At 37.9% G+C, this 20460-nt stretch overlaps 2 protein-coding genes and 1 long non-coding RNA gene across 5 annotated transcripts in view; 2 read left to right on the forward strand and 1 right to left on the reverse strand.

Moving 5' to 3' along the window:
• LOC141569549 (uncharacterized) overlaps positions 1–9460 on the forward strand; it is a 156566-nt gene extending 147106 nt beyond the window's left edge. The window contains exon 2 of the long non-coding RNA XR_012493266.1: positions 6820–9460. This is a non-coding gene — a long non-coding RNA (uncharacterized LOC141569549). The remainder of the gene's footprint in view (positions 1–6819) is intronic.
• Positions 1–9460, forward strand: part of UPRT (uracil phosphoribosyltransferase homolog) — a 29096-nt gene extending 19636 nt beyond the window's left edge. For both annotated transcript variants that reach the window (XM_019747977.2, XM_019747976.2), the window contains 4 exons: positions 67–129; positions 2001–2162; positions 2812–2910; positions 4951–9460. In XM_019747977.2, the coding sequence (XP_019603536.2) occupies positions 67–129; positions 2001–2162; positions 2812–2910; positions 4951–5057 (431 nt within the window). In that variant the 3' untranslated portion in view covers positions 5058–9460. The remainder of the gene's footprint in view (positions 1–66; positions 130–2000; positions 2163–2811; positions 2911–4950) is intronic.
• A 4258-nt stretch (positions 9461–13718) lies between these two features.
• Positions 13719–20460, reverse strand: part of ZDHHC15 (zDHHC palmitoyltransferase 15) — a 71021-nt gene continuing 64279 nt past the window's right edge. For both annotated transcript variants that reach the window (XM_074323236.1, XM_074323235.1), the window contains one exon: positions 13719–14256. The gene's annotated coding sequence lies outside the window, so the exon portion shown is untranslated. The remainder of the gene's footprint in view (positions 14257–20460) is intronic.

Genomic DNA, 20460 nt, shown 5'->3' on the forward strand with positions numbered 1-20460 from the left:
ACTTGATAAAATAAGTAGGTTGCTCCAATGATGAAAGATAAATTCCTTGGTTTTGTTTCTCAACAGGGTACAAGTATGAAGGAGTGAAATTTGAGAAAGGAAATTGTGGGGTCAGCATAATGAGAAGCGGTAGGTCTACATATGTATGATTTTGTCTCCGCATAGAAACCCTCAGCTGTTTGCCAGCAGAGGTGGTCTTGTCTGTCATCACTGTAGCTTTAGCTTACATCTCACCACCTGTTTTGCCCACCCTCCTAGTGTCTTGGAATCCCGGCCTGTGTGTTGCTGACTGTATCTGCCCTAGTGGCCTAGTTTTATATTTGATAGGTATGTGACCATATAGGCAAAAGCAGTAAATTGTCAGTAACTTCAGGTATTTCCATTGGCTAGTCTTATAAATGTTGTGTTTGTGTTTGAGTCCAGCTGATTACCCTTCAAAACCAACCTTTGTGCAGCCAAATCATACGCCTATAACTAGAACCTATACCTGTTACATGGGGATGATTATTTCCATTCAGTAACTTAATTAATTTTTGTGTGTGTGCAAGATCCAAGAGACAGTGGAAGCGCCACTTACTTGCACTGGAAACAGTCGGATTATTATTTTTAAAAACATATAAACATTCACTTTTTTCTTCTGGCTGTGAAGTTCTGTGTGTGAATAATTGAATACCTGAAGTATAATAGGAGCTTTAAACTCCCTTTGTATTAAAAGGCTCTCAAACAATGATGACTTTGGAGTGATACAGAGACTGGGTTGTTTTTAACCTTAAGAGCTTAGTGATCAAATTTCATATATATTAGGAGCTTGTTACATTTATAGTAGTGACATGAGGTTTCCTCTTAAAGTAAATATAAATGAAAACAGTTAAAGAAAAAAATATTAAGTAAATAATAGTACAAGCAGAATTCTTTTTACTTTTTATTAAATTTATTGGGGTGACAATTGTTAGTAAATTTACATAGATTTCAGGTGTTCAATTCTGTATTACATCATCTATAAATCGCATTGTGTGTTCACCACCCAGAGTCAGTTCTCCTTCTATCACCATATACTTGATCCCCTTTACCCTCATTTACCACCCCTGACCCCTGACCCACTGGTAACCACTAAACTGTTGTCTGTGTCTATGAGTTTTTGTTTCTTCATTTGTTTGTCTTGTTCCTTTGTTGCTTTCAGTTTTATATCCCACATATGAGTGAAGACATATGGCTTGAAGGTGGTATGAGAATGGTTGACTTTGGTAAACACTTCCTTAAAAGAATTCACACTCAAAAATAGCTCCATGTTCAGAAACCCATGGTAGGGGTGGGATGCTGTTGGGTGTGGTTCTCTGGGGAGAGAGGGAATAATACACTATTTTTTCACTATTTGCCAGCAAAACCTCTGCCACTGAAGTCATTGCTAAAGCTAAGTGATATTTCCTGATGCCACCTTGATCTAAAAGGAGATCATTTGGTCTGTAGCCCCATTCTTACATACACCTTTTATAGTTTTTCAAATGAAAATAACAAGTTTAGGTGTTTTAAAGGCTCCCTTAAAATAATAGGAGTAAAATGTTCAATGATATTGGAAAAAATCAGGGAGCAGCTTAACAAAACACTTTATTTCCTGTAATCATGGAAGCATGATAACTCTAAAACTTGCAAGCCACAATTAAAGGAGCTTATCCTAGTTTCATTGACCTGCACTGAGTATAAAATATGAACATATCAGAACTAAAGAATCATCATCCAATTTTCTTTGTTTTACAGATAAGTTTCATTTCAGCTTCCCAACTATCAAGCCTACACCTCCTACATTTTAAGGTCACTATTTAATTAGATCACACGAGTGCAGTGGTTTTCAATATGGATTCATTAAAACAGTTACATAGTATAGTTTCATCAGTATTCATTTGTATTAATAACAGTCGCAAACACTGCTTTGGCCTATTCTTGGACTTTCACTCCATCTCCCTGTAACCGTTTTTTCCTTCTTTTTTATTTCCTTCTTCAAGGTGAAGCAATGGAACAAGGTTTACGAGACTGCTGTCGATCAATACGGATTGGAAAGATCCTGATTCAGAGTGATGAGGAGACTCAAAGAGCCAAAGTATATTATGCCAAGTTCCCTCCAGACATTTACAGGAGAAAAGTCCTTCTGATGTATCCGATTCTCAGTGAGTGGCTTGAGTTGGATCTGTAACTTTTGGTTAGGATTTAAATTCCACTTAAGGCTTGCCTTTGTATAAAGGCAAAAATTATTTCTAAATGTGTTTTTCTCTGTTGGATCTGGACTTGCCCTGGGCAGTTCACTGGACAATTTTCGCTGTGTGATAAGAGTCAAACTTTATTAGCACCAGAGATTGTTTCTTAAAATGAATACATTGAAGCAAAGGATCGAATGAGACAACTTATAGAACACTGAACATAGATTGAAACGTGTTCCCTGTCTAGCCCAGTGAGTATAGCCATGATTATCTCAAGGATTCGTTCCCTCTGGACAAAATATTTTTTTGTTTTATTTGGTTTCCTAAGCTTACTCAGATCACACATGGCGTGGTCTCCTGGGGTTAGGGCTGGAGGGTGGGTATTAAATTTGATGTCTCTCATACTGAATGAATTTAGTACTTGTTGTGCATTAGAAAACTGAAAAATGTGTGTGTCGTGTCCATTTACTGAAAGTAATGCCTCTGGTAAAGAACAGGTACCTTCAAATGAAGCTTTGCCTAGTAGTGTCTTATGCTAGATACTAAGCTGCCTTTACTTCAGAGAAACATTGAAGACATGTTGAGATAAATGTTAAGTTGGCAATGTGTTTGGTTTCAGGCACTGGAAACACTGTGATTGAAGCTGTGAAGGTTCTCATAGAACATGGAGTTCAGCCCAATGTTATCATCGTTCTCAGTCTGTTCTCCACGCCTCATGGTAAGTGCCGCCTGAGGCCCTGCATGTCCATCTGTCCAGCCTCTCATTCTGACAGAAAGCTCATTTGCTTCTACATTAAATCTAAAGCAAATTGTGGGAGTTACAACTTGTATTTGTCATCTCTAAGCTTAGTGATAATATTTTACATGATTCTAATGTTCACATTCAAATGGGAGAGTATGACATAACCCCAAGGAAGGAGGTTGATGGTTGTGTTTTCCTGGGTGGAGCCTGCAAATGGCTGAAAGGTCCCTATTTCTCCAAACAGCAAGAAACGGGAGGTTCTAGCTAGCCCTGGGGTCTTACTGAAGTAAGCTTCGCACTGTGAAGCAAAGAGCAGAAGTTTCTTTTTCTTTCTTTCCTTCCTTCCTTCCTTCCTTCCTTCCTTCCTTCCTTCCTTCCTTCCTTCCTTCCTTTCTTTTTATTGGGGAAGGGGAACAGGACTTTATTGTTTCTTAAGTTAGACTTCTGCTCAAACAGCCTAGTGATAGAACTGAGTGTTTGCCATTTCCTGAGGAAAGTAAGCTGAATTTCAGACCCCAGTTGTTGTTTTTTTGTTTGTTTTTTCCCCTTTTTCCACCCCTGCCCCAACTCCAGTTCAAGCTGTTGTTTCTCAGTCTAGTTTGTTTCTCAGTCTAGTTGTGTAGGACACAGCTCCTTGGCCCATGCTGGTATTATGAGCCTTGCGCTCCCCCTGGCTGAGGCAGTCGGTCACTGGTCGTCAGTCGGCCACTCATGCTGGCCACTGGCTGCTTACGGTGGTGCACACGGTAGCCTGCGGGAGCCTGCAGCAGCTTACAGCAGCCCAGCTCCAGGGAGAGCCATTGTTCACAGTCTTAGATGTAGAGGGTGCAGCTCACTGGCCCATGTGGGAATCGAACCAGCGACCTCAGTGTTAGGAGCGCGGAGCTCAAACCACCTAGCCACCGGGCCAGCTCCAGACCCCACTTTTTGGCCACGCAATCTAGGACAACTGTTCAAGTATCCTAATAAAATAATCTTAGGTGCATATAGAAATTTAATTTTTAGGATAATCATTGTAGAGTTATATTTAGAGTAAGAAAAAATTCAAATGTATGTAAATGACTTACAATAAGGAAATGCTTAAACAAATATATATTCAAAAGATGTAATATTATGTAACTGTTAAATCATGTTTTTGAAAAATATTTAATGACATCAAAAAATCTATGTGACATACCAAGAAGTCCCTGCACCTGTGTTCCAGTTGAGAGACCGTCATCTTATGTATGATCCTGTTTTCAGAAAGAACTGTATTCTCTCTATTCCACCTGCCTTTAAAATAAAACAGAACGAAAGACTCTTCAGGGCCAAAGTTGCTGTAACTGATTTTTTTTTTCAAATCTGAGATGTAAAACATTTTAACTGTAAGAATTTATTAGTGAGTGGGAAGGGTGTAGTCTGACTACTATCAGAGCTTTTCAGATATTAGACATTAAAAAAAGTAAGAAGAGATTAACCAAGTCTGACTAGGTATCCAAAGGTCACTGCTCTCTGTCCTCTGTCAATTTGGAGTCTAGTGACTGACTATAAAATTCATGAACTCCAATTACTGTTACCAAAAAATCCTGGAATAAGTATAATTTTTTTCCTCTTCTTCTTTTATTTTTTTTATTAGTTTCAGGTATACAAAACAATGTAATAGTTAGACATTTACACCCCTCACAAAGTGATAACCCCCCTCCCCCAATTTATTGTCCCTCTAACATCGTGTAGAGCTGTTACAATTCCATTGACTCTATTCCCTATGCTGTACTCCATATCCTATGACTGTGTACATATTAAATTATAGTTGACATGCAGTATTATTCAGCTTTAGGTGTACAGTGCAGTGGTCAGGTATCTACACTGTCCATGGAGTGGTCTCTCTAATAAGACAAGTGCCCACCTGAAACCCTACAAAATCTTTATAACATTATTGATTGTATTCCCCAAACTGACTTTCATATCCTCGTGGCAATCTTGTACTCACCAATTTGTGCTTTCTAATCACCTCCCCTTCTCCTCCTTTTTTTGAAGGTGCCAAATCAATCATTCAAGAGTTTCCAGAGATCACAATTTTAACTACTGAACTCCATCCTGTTGCACCTACACATTTTGGACAGAAATACTTTGGAACAGACTAAGTTATTGAAGGAAAATTAATTCTCTTGTGTAATAGTACAGTTATGTTTTGACTTTCTACCTGAATTAGTAATTTACTTGAGGAATAATAGAGAAAATTGTGTTAAAGATGCTTTATAATTTTTGGAACTTGGTGTAGTAAAAAGGAAATACTTCAGGCTTATTTATTTGGTTATTTCTTGACTGTTGGCACCAAATTCAACAATAAAGCACACACAACTTTTGGAAAATATTTTAATAATATTCTTTATATAAATTGTTTATCCCTCAGTGCATTGAAACTGTTCCCTAATTTCCAAACCTCTCAGTTGGTAGATTGCTTGTAGCCACAAATAAAACCGAAATGGGAGTCAGTTCTTTGGCCCACTATAGTTTGCATTTTGTTGAGTTCACTTTTAGTTCTAGGGAGTTCTTATTTATGTGGCTTTCGTTTCTGTTGTCGCCTTCCTCTACTCCTTACTTCCCAGTACTATACATACTGGTAAGTTAGAGAGGATGAAAAAAGAATTCATCCTAGAATCGTACATTTCCTTAATATCTTCGATAATTGGCAGACCCAGGATGTATGCTTAGCTCTTCTGTCAAGCCATTATGCTCTTCATGTCTCATTTCCTACCCTGTGTATTTCTGGTAGGTGCTTTGCCAACTGTAATGCAGTGAAGAAGATGGGTCATTTCCTGCAACTGGAACTGTAACATGAAATGACTTAGATTGAACTAATGATGTCTGGATGCTGACAAGGGAGGCCTAAGTATGATCAATGCCATCAATGCTCTAGAAAGGAATTGGTGGTGGTTTTGCTGAGGTGTGGGAGGAAGGACAGCTGGGTCTTACAGCCAAGAAGTAAATTCAAATGTTTGATTTTATTTCCAATTTTACTTATTTTTTTAAATTATGTATTTTTCAGTTACAGCTGACACTCAATATTATTTTATATTAGTTTCAGGTGTACAGCACAGTGGTCAGATATTTATATAATTTCTGCAATGATCCCTCCATAAGTCTAGTCACCACCTGGCACCATACATAGGTCTTGCAACATTATTGACTATATTCTATATGCTGTACTTTTTGGCTTTTAATTTGAACGTTTCTACTAGAGGCCTTTGTTTTGGAAATTAGTTATTTTTCATGTTTGTCAACTGTAGATACATAAAAATGGGGGAAATGCCATATATTTTTTAAAAATCCCTAAAATGTATCTCTACACCACTGCTCCAGAACAGTTGGCATGGCAAGTGGTCCACTTCTCTGAGAGAGAAAATAAGAATAAAAAGGAACATGATGCTTATGATAGAAAACTCTCTTTAAAAACCCATTTCTGACATTTAAAAACCAATGTCAACTTCACTAAAAATAACAGAAGATGACAAACAGTTGTCATCTTAAAACTTCTTGAATTTGGTGAGAAACATTTGGCCCCTGTTGTCTGAAGAGAGGATTTTACATAGTACCTGCTGTGTAAATAATCCATCTCTCTGATATCCTTAGCAACAACCATTCTACTGTTCAACCAACTTCTCCAAAGCCTCAGGTAATGCGGTGGAGGAGTATGCAAATTCTGAAACTATAATAAACTCGGTAATAGACTTTGCATTAATTTGTAATCTGTAGCCCAGTTTGATAAGGTAACACAGTAGCACATACAGGTTCACTTATTTGATGATTCTGTAAAGATGGGACCTGATTTAAAGTAGGAATTCTTTTTCTTTAAATTAAAGTTCATTGGGGTGACAATTGTTAGTAAAATTACATAGATTTCAGGTGTACAATTCTGTATTACATCATCTATAAATCCCATTATGTGCTCACCACCCAGAGTCAGTTCTCCTTCCATCACCATATATTTGATCCCCCTTACCCTCATCTCCCATCCCCCACCCCCCTTACCCTCTGGTAACCACTAAACTATTGTCTGTGTCTATGAGTTTTTGTTTCTCATTTGTTTGTCTTGTTCTTTTGTTGTTTTTGGTTTATATACCTCATATCAGTGAAATCACATGGTTCTCTGCTTTTTCTGTGGGTAGGAATTCTTAACTAGGGTATATGAATATATTTCAGAGTCTCTGGAAACCCTCTGAAATTGTAAAATTCTCTGTGTGTGTGTATGACCAAAGTAAGGTTTAGGGTCTTTGGTTTAAGACAACCTCGACTAAGTTCAAACAACTTCTCTCTGTCCCATTGTTCCTACTACTCCCCTTTTCCGACAAGTGTTCACAAAGATGATAGCTCATGGCAGTGAAAACTATTATCATGGAGAAGTAGATTTAAAAGCTAGATTGGATAGCAGTGGAAAGATTCCAATGGGAATCTAGTCAATAATAGTGTGATAACTGCACGGTGACAGATGGTTACTAGACTTAGTATGGTGATCACATCATAAGATACAGAAATGTCAAATCACTGTGTTGTATGTACACCTGTAACAATATTGTTGCCAACTATACTTTAATAAAAAATACAATGAAATACCACTTCATACCCATTAAGATGTCTATGATAAAAATTAAGAGATGTTTGCAAGGATGTGGAAAGATTGGAACTCTCATACACTGCTGGTGGGAATGTAAAATGATGCATCTGCTTTAGAAAACAGTTTGGCAGTTCCTCACATAGTTGAACATACAGTGACACGGTATAATAATTCCAGTCCTAGGCATATACCTAAGAGAAATAAAAGCATACCCTGCCCAAATACATTGTTTCATTAATCAAGTGGGATTGTAGTGTCTGCTCCCCTTGACAACAGCCATGTGAATATAAAGTTGTTTGTGATAACTTTGGCTGAACTGAGGTTAGCCAAAACTTCCAGGTGAGGAAAAAGTAGAAAACTTCATAAGTTGATGACAAATGAAAATATTTAAATATAATGTTTAGAAATAGATGCTCCAGGTGGTTCTGTTAAGATAATCAGACAGAGGCAGTGAGAGCAAATCTAAAGTTGTCTCTGGATCAGTCAGCTAAAAGGATAGAAGTAGAAGAGGTAAATTAATTTTACCTTCAACATTACAATTTTAAGATTGAAAATAGAAGACTTCAAGGTTCAGAGGAAATAATAATCAAGTGGAAAGGGGGTTAAAATGTAAATGTTTCCTCTCTCATCTAGGTTTATTTCCGCCAGTAGCTCCCCTTGATATTTAACATCTCAAACAGAACTTTCTACCCTCAACTGTCAGACCCTGTGATTCAGAAGCAACTTTAGAGTTGAATTTGTATTGGGTCCCTCTGAATCACATTACTCCAGTAAGTGCTTTCTAATCGTCCACGGTAATTTATGTATGGTATGACAGTGGATTGGGAAGTATACCTTAATGACAATTGTTCACTAATTAGTAACCTACAATCCTTTATTGCTCCCAGAAGGAAACTTTTACTTTCCCTCTACAGTGATTTGTATTTTATTTTCATTGAAATTCTTTTTTTGTAGTTGTCTTTTGCTTTTTTAAGTATAGCTGACAGACACTATTACATTAATTTCAGTTGTACAACATAGTGATTAGATATTAAGTTTATACCCATCTGTCACTGTGCAATTCGCACACTATTATTGACTCTATTCCCCTTCATTCTTTTCACCCATCCCTCCACACTCACCCCAACCATCAGTTTGTTCTTTGTTTCTATGAGTCTGTTTTTGTTTTGTTTGTTCATTTTATTTTTTTATTCCACATATAAGTGAATTCATTATTTGTCTTTCTCTTTCTGACTTATTTCACTTATCATAATACCCTCTAGGTCCATCCATATTGTAATAAATGCCATTAAATTTTTATATGCTACAGCCAGATTTATTTTAGTGTTTGCCAACATTGTTAGGATCTAGGTCTGATAATGTGCTAATTTGCAAAATTATTTTGAGTATTTCAATTAAGGTTTATGAGGAAAATTTCTTTCAAAACCATAACATATTCAAATACTTTTTTTAAAGTTTGCTTAAAATGTGCTTTTTACTATCATAAATTTTCCACCCCTGTAGAGCTGGAAGTCTAAACATTGAAACATTATGCTACTGTGTGAGAATGAATATTTTAATATTCAAAGAGAAACTGACTAGTTTTTCAATGTCCCTGCAAATGGTGACGTAATTAATTTGAAAATGTTGTTGTTTATAACATGAAGAAAATGCATGTTAATGTTTACACATTCCTACATAAACCATTATACATGTCTTTATATCTATATGCATAATGCTTCCTTTTAAACATCTATACCTTGAAATTCGTTAGTAACCTCTACTCAGATAAGGTTCTTGTATAAACGTCTCTTCTTTTATACCTTTTTTTAATCTAGAAAAAAATTAGTTGTCTTTTGTTTCTGGTTGAATTGAGTTTTTTTATTGTTTGTGATGCAAATTTCAGCTGTTTGTAAGTGATGCATTGGAATAAATAAAATGGGATTTTCGTCAGAGATGATTGAGGTCTTTACCTAGGACAAAGTAAGTACTTTTTTATATTTAGTCACAGTCACCAATGACTATTACAAACTTCAGCTTTCAATGCTCTGCATGTTCGAGGACTTCTGACTTCTCGTTGGCTAATTAAGGGGCATTTTCTGCATTGTGTCCAAAAAGGACTTTTGTGCAAATAGTGCATCTATTGAGGGTAACCTTATTTGGGGCTTCATAAGTGTCTCTTGAAATATTTCTCTGAGGGTAATGTATAAGTTAGGAGCAAGTGGACCATTGTGTTCTTTTCTCAGAATCACTGTTCTTTTTTTCAAGTGCCATGCATCCGGAGAATAATAAACATAGTCATAGGTATACAAACATGTGAACCAGACTTCATATCACCCTTAGGTACATAAGACAGGTTCTTCCTTTTTCTTTTTCTTTATCACAAAAACAGAGATAAAGGCAAAAGGTGTGTGAGGCTGAGCAGAGACTGAACATTAAACTAGTCAGCTTTCTGTTTAAAAGCCATTGCTGCTAATTTCCCAACTCACATCCATGTTGGATTGTAAGAGAGAAATACTGAGCACAGGAAGGGGGGTGTTTGCAAGATGAGATGTTACCAAGGAGTCTACATACCAAACGTACCAATTAACCTAGGAGTGAATAAACGCCACTAAACCCCCTGAAATGAGATGTAAAGAAACTTCCATCAGAGTGGTCTGAAATTTTAGGCATTGCCAACATGGCTTAACAAAACCATAATATATAAAAGAAACAACAATTTTATGCATATACTTTAATAAAGAACATAGGAAGATAAAGCTGGCCAGTATTTGTGGGTATTTCTGTAGCAAGACACATGGTTTGAAGAACACTATCATATAATCACTTCGAGCAGATTGGTAGAAAAAAGGATTTGCAGCAAATTGGCAACTTGAGATTAATTGCTGGAGTCCTGAGCACCTTTCTTTTTCTGGTTCTCCATACATTTCATGTATTTCTAAGACCTAGTACCAGCAGGGTGATAGTGATTATTCCTTGGATGCATCGTATTGTTGTTGTTTTTAACACCATTCCCTACTAAGAATCTATTTCCTGATATAGTACATTCATTCATTGTCTGTTTTAACTGATTCTGTGGATGGCCACACACCAGGCTGCTATAAAGAGCACATTGAATAGTTTTGAACACCATGTGGGACACAGCCCTAGCCCTTTCGGGGATGTAAACACTCATGCTGTTAGGAGCCACCACTCATTATTGTATGACATAACATCTGCATGCAAAGAGTACAATTCAATATGGCACATTCTAGCTCTGGCTAAAGAAATGCAGATGTACCGTTCTTCATAAACGGTTTTGCTCTGATTGGTTGGACCTCATGAATTTTCTAAGAACAATGGGATGTGTGGGAGGGTTGACCAATCTTGTTAGATGTCTTCTATGCCTCCAACAGAGGCAAAGAACGTGTCTTTTGAACCAACTGAATCCCTCAGCTACTCTGGGAGCTGAGGTTCCAGAATGTATAAATGAAATGTTCTTTCACTTGCAGTCACTGTGGACTTTTTTCTAGAAGGAGAGGACAGAGAATTATTCCTTTAAGGTATTTGCTCCCAATGACGAAGCAGCCTATTTGGGGGGCAGTGTGTGTGCATGTAGATTAACAGAGGGTGCCAAAAAAAGTATACACATTTTAAGAAAGGACAAAACTGCATTAGAATTGTAATACTCAGTATATACCGATGACAAAAGATGAATACAAGTCACGTGTGACTTCTGCAATTACAAAAGATGCTCAAAGTGGTTACCGTCAGCATCCAGACACTTCTGGTTACGGTGAACTACTGCTTGAGCAACGCTGACCAAAGTTTCCACTTGTGTGTATTTTTTTGGCACCTCTGGTATATGCGTGATGAGAGGTGAAAGGCTCTGCATGACTCTTATTAGGCTTGTGCAAAAGTAATTGCGGTTTTTGCAATTGTTTTTAACCTTTTAAACCACAATCACTTTAGCACCAACCCAATACATCCTGTGAATTTGAGGTGCGCATTACAATGTGTATTAAATATTCTTAAAACACACCTGCTGGGGTTGTGTTCAAATCTCCATTAACTGCAATGCCTGCACTATCTGCAATTTGAAATAAACATGGGGAAGCACACTGTTTTCACTGAAGAAGTCAACCCTGAGATTGGGCTCTGTGAGTTCAAGAGAAGATAATGCACTGGCTGATGCCATGGAATGTGAAATATACGAGTGTGTCACATAGGGCCAGTGCAGTACAGAGGCACATACGAGTATTACATTTCTATCACATAGAAAATACTTGGATGAAATGCATACTTTAAGATTTGGGACAGAGTGGGACTCTTCTGAAATGTGATCTTGCTCTCAGTGTTATAAGCTGCTCCATGGTAATTGCAGTCCCTCTAACAGTGCATGGGAACTATGAGTTCTTCCCCAGACAGCTATGTGCTTTTGAAGGTCATTTCATTTCATTTGTTTTGCCCTTAATTGTTTCAGCTGTCCCATGGGGATATAATTTCTATTCTGTCTTTCTAAGGACATTGTTGGAATGAATGGAAAAGCATTAATAAAGTACTCTGAGCTCTGCAAGAACAAATCAGCAATGAAAGCATGGGGGAAAGAATGGAGAACACTGGTTGCTTAGAAACACTGTTTGCTTAAACCTTTCATTGCGGTCCTGCAATGACACATTAACAGCACCATGCAGCTGTAAGACCCTAACAATGAGTGTCTCCGTTTTGCAAATGGGAAAGATGAGTACCAAAGATTGGGGAACAAGATCCCACAGAGATTACTGGACAAGGCCCCAAGGAAAACCAAGCACAGAAGCCAGAGCTAATTCTCAAGCAAACCTCTGTCTCCTTCATCAATAGGCAACCAATTGGGGTGATTATGTACAGTAGTCAGTGCTCCATAGTCTATGAATAGTATCAGAGCCTACGAAGTAGTGAGATCAAGGTGCTGAGAGAGGAATAAAGTGTTTTTATTTCACCAAGCCTGCAGGTACAACACTGATTGATTTGGCCTTTTGAAGACAGCCCTTTTGGAGCTTCCCTGTAGTCTCCTGACACTGTCTTTTATGACCTGATTTCTGTGCATCAAAGAAGTTCACTCCTTTCTGACTTTGAATTATAGTTAGCAGCTTTCAGGAAGGAAAGATTGCTTTGAGGCCTACTGGCTGTGGAGTAAGTAATGGCCCTACCTTTAGAGAAAGGTGCACTTGGATATGTATAGAAGGCAAGTGTTGTCCATGGTAAGACCATGTGGATGGCCTCCTGGCATCTGAGTTTGAGAAACCCTGAAAGATTTAGTCATGTCTAGTATTGTCTCAAATGGAAATGCTGGCCACAATCCATTTAATTTATGCTAAAAGTCATACCTTGACCAAAATTACCTAGAGGATCCAAGTGAACAGGTGTTTTGTTGCTTTAAGTAGCTGGACCTCTCACTTTCTCAGCTCCACTGGAGTCCAGACACTGCATTGTTTGTGGCAGGCAGTTCTTTTCTACTCAAAAACATTTTAGGGGGAATCATTTAATAAACCTAACATCCCTCTAGGAGCTCAACTACGTGATATCTGCAAGATGCCTGTAACCCGTCACTGATGTCTGTAGGAGTTGGGACTTCTGTTGTCAACAGCTGGCTGAGAAAGGAAAACCATCAATACTTTTACGTGTGATTATTATAAAGAAGCAGCATTAGTGTACATACTCACTGATTCAGGCACTAGGACTACAAGAAAGGCCAATTATAAATAAATGGATGTAAACTATCTTAATGGCTGAGCTACCACTGAAACTAAAAAAAAGGGAAGGGAAGGGGGAAGGGAAAGGAAGAATTGGCATATTACTATTAGGTTATCACTATCTGTACACTAACCCCTGCTGTGAAAACAGATGTTTTGTGCTAATCCTTAGGCCAATTTGAACTGGGAAACTTTACCCTTATGAACAGTATTGTAATTAAACCTGAATATCATCCTTAAACCCTTTAATAAAATCTGTGGTTCATAACTTAGGCTGGTAGTTTTTCTTTCATCAAAACAGTAATTCATAAAGGCTAAAATAAAGCTAGGTAGCAGAAAAAAGAATAAAAGTAATTAGAGAATATTACCACAGGCTGCCACCAGAAGTCTTGAAAACACCAACTGTTATATTTAATAAAGTGGAAATCTGATCTGATCTTCACTATCAGGTGTGGAACTTTCAGGAATCACAGCGAACAGGTTTCCCATTTACATTGCTGTTCAATTCCCAATTGGAGGACCTTCATCACAGTGTACTGAATCTCCCTCTGGAATTTTAGGTACCTGAGATAGGGACGTCATTCACAGCTCAGCAGATATTTAAATTGCTATTAGGGAAAAACATGATTGAATAAAAACCTCAGATTTTTTAACCTTGATTTTCAAAATGCCACAGCAGGATTTTGTGTAAATATGCTTACACACACAAATGTAGTCTGATTCCCCTCAATGCCACAAAGACCCTACAGATATGATTAACAGTCTTCCCAGAGAGCCTCTGAAAAGATAGGCTTTCACAGATTGTGGAAGGGAAATGAAGAAAGAAAGACAGGAAGACGACTGAATTCAGTGCTACCAGACTGATGAGTTCAGTCAGTAAATTCAATGACTTGTAAAGTCCTGAAACATGTATCAGCACAAATATTTGATGGAATGCTTTCAAATTGTGAAGCTTTCGATCCGCCATGGTGTCTTATTTTGAAGAATACAATGGTTCCCAACATTGAACTCTGTAAGCTTCATGGGAGATAGAGGGTCCTGGGAATAAAAAGAAGCAATTCACAGGTGAGCTGAACAATTGTAAATCTCTACATGGTGACACCCATTGACAATAACATGCAACGGTTAAAATTACATTTCTATGTGTCAGCATTAAAAATAAGTAATAATAGCAGGATGCAAAATTATATATATAATGTAATTATTTTTAACCCAGAAATTGTATCTGCAAAAAAAATCCTGAGGAAATACACTAAATTGTAAGTGGTGCATTCATGGGTAATTTATTTTCATTTTCTCTACTTTCTACTTGTATTTCCCACATTTCCTTCACTAAATATATAGTAATTTGATAACACAAAACTGTTCTTTTTAATTTACATGCAAATAGCATGAGCTTTGAAATTGTGCAATTTTGAATTCTAGTTAAAATTTTTTTCAATTACAGCTGACATTCTATATTATTTTATATTAGTTACAGGTGTACAGCACAGTGGTTAGACATTTATATAATTTATGCAGTGATCCCCCAATTAGTCTAGTACCCATCTGGCACCATACATAGTTATTACAATATCAGTAACTGTATTACCTGTGCTGTACTTCACATCCCGTGACCATTTTGTACTTCTTAATCCCTTCACCTTTTTCACCCTGCCCCCCAACACCTCTCCCATCTACTAACCATCAGTTTGTTCTCTGTATCTATGAATCTGTTTCTGTTTTCTTTGTTTGTTTATTTTGTTCCTTAGAGTTCACATATAAGTGAGATCATATGGTATTTGTCTTTGACTTATTTCAGTCAGCACAGTACTCTCTAGGTCCATCTACGTTATCATAAAAGATAAGATTTCATTCAATTTTATAGCCAAGTAATACCCCATGGTATAAATGTACCGCATCTTCTTTATCCAGTTGTCTATTGATGGGCACTGAGGTTGCTTCCATGTCTTGGCTACTGTAAATAATGCTGCAGTGAACTTGGGGATGCAGCTATCTTTTCAAATTAGTAAATTAGAGAAGCTTATTAAGTGACATAATGGAATCCAGCAAAAAGGGCCTATTTGTAATCTACATCATTTCAGAGACCTGAAATGCACCAGGACAAAGATTCTAATTCATAGTAAGAAAGCACATAACCTGAACGGGATGTCTGGCTGTTGCTGGATACCCTGGGGATCTTTTGGGCCAAGTGAATAGTGGGAGTTTGCAGGGAATAGAGGCACCTTTTTCAGTATATTACACAGGGAAATGATGTCTAGAACTTGTGCTTATGTGACTAATACAAGAGTGAAGAACTTGGACCAGCACAAAAATGGCGGCATGAGGTGAGCCTCTGTAAAGCTCCCCTGGAATTTACAAAGAATCGAACAACAAAAACTCCACAAAGAAATCCCTGCACAGCAGACAGGCAAGACGAAGAGGCCCACTACTGACTGAAATCACCTACAGGTGGGAGATTCGCGCGAGTAGAGGGAGGAGGGAAGGGAGAAGTGCGCGGAGACAGAGCAGCCCGGGCGCAGGACGCAGACCTCGCTCAGTGCGCCGATCTCGCCGCTTCCTGGAACTACCGCAGCTGCGGGAGAGGGAGGAACTCGGACTGCTAGGGCTCTGCTTATGGCCCACAGGGTTGAGGGGGCAGCATATAACACGGCTGAACCCAACGCTCACGGCAGAGACCTCGGAGAAAAGACTGAGGGAAAAAGGCTGAAAACGGTGGTTTAAGCCCGCACTGCCGAGCAGAAAACGGAGCCTTAGGCACTGAGACTAGCCGCTCCCTCCCTCCCCTCCCAGAGCTCACCACGCCCCCACCTGCCCAGTGCTAGAAGAGAAACAGTAGCAGTGTCAGATCAAAACAACAGAAAATTTGCTGTTTTGAGAACTGTGGACCGCAAACACAAATTCACAGCCCAACTAGTTCCAGCAAAGGGGAGAGATCTGTGGAAGCAGGACCGACTGTGGTGGTGGTCGCCGCCATTGCTCTGGGCCACCTCTCACAACTCACCCCGCCCCTGACCCCACCTATCGGGGCGGATCCCTGCAGGAGTAAACAGAACTGCTGAAACATACGGGCTCTGAATCAGGAGCTGGAAGAGCTTTGGATCAAAAAAGCTCTCCCATACCCACCGACACTGCGCCCTGTGACCTAGAGAACTATTAACAGAGGAGAAGCCCGTCTCCCAGGGAATCCCCCATTGTGTGAGAAGTTGGAATAGTGCAGAGAAAACATAGCACTACCGTGTGGGAGAAGAAAAATAAGTTGCAGTTGGAGAAATAATAAAACATTCTACCAACAAGTACTGGAAAACAAAAGAAAGACCGCTTTCTATCAACCTGTTGCAGAAGTCACTCCTGTAGATGTCTAGGAAGAGAAATAGTAAACCAGTAATCGCCATGAATAACCAAGGCAACAAGATAGCTCAGAAAGAAAGTGAAAAATCTCCAGAGAAGGCACTTAAAGATACAGAAATATGTGACTTAAATGACAGAGAATTCAAGATTGCAGTTCTGAAAAACTCAACGAGATACAAGAAAACACAGATAGGCAGTTAAATGAACTCAGAAACTCAATCAAAGAACAGCATGAGCATTTTACGAAAGAGATTGAAATTTTAAAAAGAACCAAATAGAATTTCTGGAGATTAAGAACTCAATAGAAGAAATTAAGAATGAAATAACCAGCTTAGGTAGTAGAGTTGACCAGATGGAGGAAAGAATCAGTGACATCGAAGATAGAAACCTGGAAATGACACAGATAGAAGAAGAAAGAGACTTGAGACTTAAAAGAAATGAAAGAACTCTACAAGAACTTTCTGACTCCATCAGAAAGAGCAATATAAGAATAATGGGCATACCAGAAGGAGAAGAAAGAGAGAAGGGAACAGAGAATATATTCAAACAAATTGTCGATGAGAACTTCCCAAATTTGTGGACAGAACTGGACCCTCGAATCCAAGAAGCAAATAGAACACCTAGTTACCTCAATCTCAACAGGCCTTCTCCAAGGCACATTGTATTGAAGCTGTCTAAAATCAACGACAAAGAAAGAATCCTCAAGGCAGCCAGGGAAAAGAAGACGGTAACTTACAAAGGAAAGCCCATTAGATTATCATCAGATTTTTCAGCAGAAACTCTACAAGCCAGGAGGGAGTGGAACCAAATATTCAAACTATTGAAAGAGAGAAATCATGAGCCAAGAATAATATATCCAGCAAAGATATCCTTTAGATATGAAGGAGGAATAAAGACCTTTCCAGATATACAGAAGCTGAGGGAATTTTCTAATATACGACCTGCACTACAAGAAATACTAAAGGAGGCTATTCGACCACCATCAACAGGGACAATTTGTGGCAACCAAAACTCAAAAAGGGGGAGAGTAAAGGCCTGAAGCGGAACATGGGAATGGAGAAAGTAAGCGTGCTGAAGAAAATGGAATACTCTAAATATCAAACTTTCTTTTACATAAACTTAAGGGTAACCACTCAAAAAAAATCCAGAACTGAAATATATACTGAAATAAAAGAAGAAACAGGGAAACATCATAGAATACCACCACACAGAAATAATAGACAACAACAAAAAGGCAAAGAAACAATGGAGACACAGCCTTACCAGAAAACTAAAGATAGAATGACAGGAAATCCTCACATATCAATAATCACCCTAAATGTAAATGGACTGAACTCACCAATAAAAAGGCACAGAGTAGCAGATTGGATCAAAAAACTAAACCCAACCATATGCTGTCTCCAAGAGACACATCTCAGTTACAAGGACAAGCATAGACTCAAAGTGAAAGGGTGGAAATTGACACTCCAAGCAAATGGTACCCAGAGAAAATCAGGTGTAGCCATAATGATATCAGATGAAACAGACTTCAAGGTGAAAAAGATAACAAGAGACAAAGATGGACATTTCATAATGGTGAAGGGGACTGTACAACAAGAAGACATAACAGTCATCAATATTTATTCCCCCAATCAGGGAGCACAAAATACACCAAGCAACTACTAACAGAACTAAAGGGAGAAATTGACCAAAACACAATTATACTAGGGGACTTAAATACATCATTGACAGCTATGGATAGATCATCCAAACAGAAAATAAATAACGAAATAGTAGCCCTAAATGACACATTAGATGAAATGGACATAATTGACATTTATAGAGCACTTCATCCTAAAACATCAGACTATACATTCTTTTCTAGTGTACATGGAACATTCTCAAGGATAGACCATATATTGGGACATAAAATCAGTCTCAACAAATTTAAGAAGATTGAAATCATACCATGCATATTCTCTGATCACAAGGCTTTGAAATTGGATATCAACTGTAAAAAGAAAGCGGAAAAACACAAATACATGGAGATTAAACAACATACTTTTAAAGAAGGACTGGGTCAAAGAAGAAATTAGAGGAGAGATCAAAAGATACATAGAAACAAATGACAATGAAAATACATCCTACCAAAATTTTTGGGATGCAGCGAAAGCAGTTTTAAGAGGAAATTTATCTCATTACAGGCCTATCTCAAGAAACAAGAAAACTCCCAAATAAATAACCTCATGTTACACCTTAAAGAACTAGAAAAAGAAGAACAAGTAAAACCCAAGGTCAGCAGAAGAAAGGAAATAACAAAAATTAGAGCAGAACTAAATGAAATAGAGAACAAAAAGACAATAGAAAAAATTAATGTGACAAAGAGCTGGTTCTTTGAAAAGATTAACAAAATTGACAAACCCTTGGCTAGACTTACTAAGATAAAAAGAGAAGACACTGATTAACAAAATCAGAAACGAAAAGGGAAGTTATCACGGACACCACAGAAATACAAAGGATCATCCAAGAATACTATGAAGGACTATATGCCACCAAATTCAACAACCTAGAAGAAATGGACAAGTTCTTAGAAACATATAGCCTTCCAAGGCTGAACCATGAAGACCTGGAAAATCTAAACAGACCGATCACCAGTAACGAAATTGAATCAGTCATCCAAAACCTTCCCAAAAGCAAAAGTCCGGGACCAGATGGCTTCACTAGTGAATTCTACCAAACCTTCAAAGAGGATCTAATACCAATTCTGCACAAACTTCCAAAAAATTGAAGAAGAGACAGTACTCTCTAACTCATTTTATGAGACCAACATTACCCTGATACCAAAACCTGGTAAGGACAGCACAAAAAAAGACTACTACAGACCAATATCCCTAATGAATACCGATGCAAAAATTCTAAATAAAATTCTAGCAAATCGAATACAACAATGCATTAAAAAGATTATTCATCACGACCAAGTGGGGCTCATCCCCGGGGCACAAGGATGGTTCAACATACGCAAATCCATCAATGTGATACATCACATAAACAAAATAAAGGACAAAAATCATATGATTATATCAATTGATGCAGAAAAAGCATTTGACAAGATACAACATCCATTTATGATTAAAACACTTAATAAAATGGGTATAGAAGGAAAATACCTTAACATAATAAAGGCCATATATGACAAGCCCTCTGCTAATCTCATAATTAATGGAGAAAAACTGAAGCCCTTTGCTCTACGTTCAGGAACACGACAGGGATGTCCCCTATCACCTCTGCTTTTCAACATAGTGTTGGAAGTCCTTGCCAGAGCAATCAGGCAAGAGAAAGAAATAAAAGGCATCCAAATTGGGAATGAAGAAGTTAAATTATCACTCTTTGCAGATGACATGATGCTATATATAGAAAACCCTAAAGACTCCACCAAAAAGCTATTAGAAACAATCAACGAATACAGTACAGTTGCCGGTACAAAATCAACGCACAAAAGTCCATTGCCTTCCTATATACCAACAATGAAATCTCAGAAAAAGAAATACAAAAAACAATTCCTTTTGCAATTGCAACGAAAAGAATAAAATACCTAGGAATAAACTTAACCAAGGATGTGAAAGACCTATATGCTGAAAACTATAAGACATTTTTGAAAGAAATTGAAGAAGACACAAAGAAATGGAAAGACATTCCGTGCTCATGGATTGGAAGAATCAACATAGTTAAAATGGCCATATTACCCAAAGCAATATACAGATTCAATGCAATCCCCATCAAAATCCCAATGGCATATTTTAAAGAAATAGAACAAAAATCATCAGATTTGTTTGGAACCACAAAAGACCCCGAATAGCCAAAGCAATCTTAAGAAAAAGAACAATAATGGAGGTATCACACTTCCTGACTTTG

The sequence above is a fragment of the Rhinolophus sinicus genome, chromosome X (assembly GCF_036562045.2).
Source record: "Rhinolophus sinicus isolate RSC01 chromosome X, ASM3656204v1, whole genome shotgun sequence".
NCBI lineage: Eukaryota > Metazoa > Chordata > Mammalia > Chiroptera > Rhinolophidae > Rhinolophus > Rhinolophus sinicus.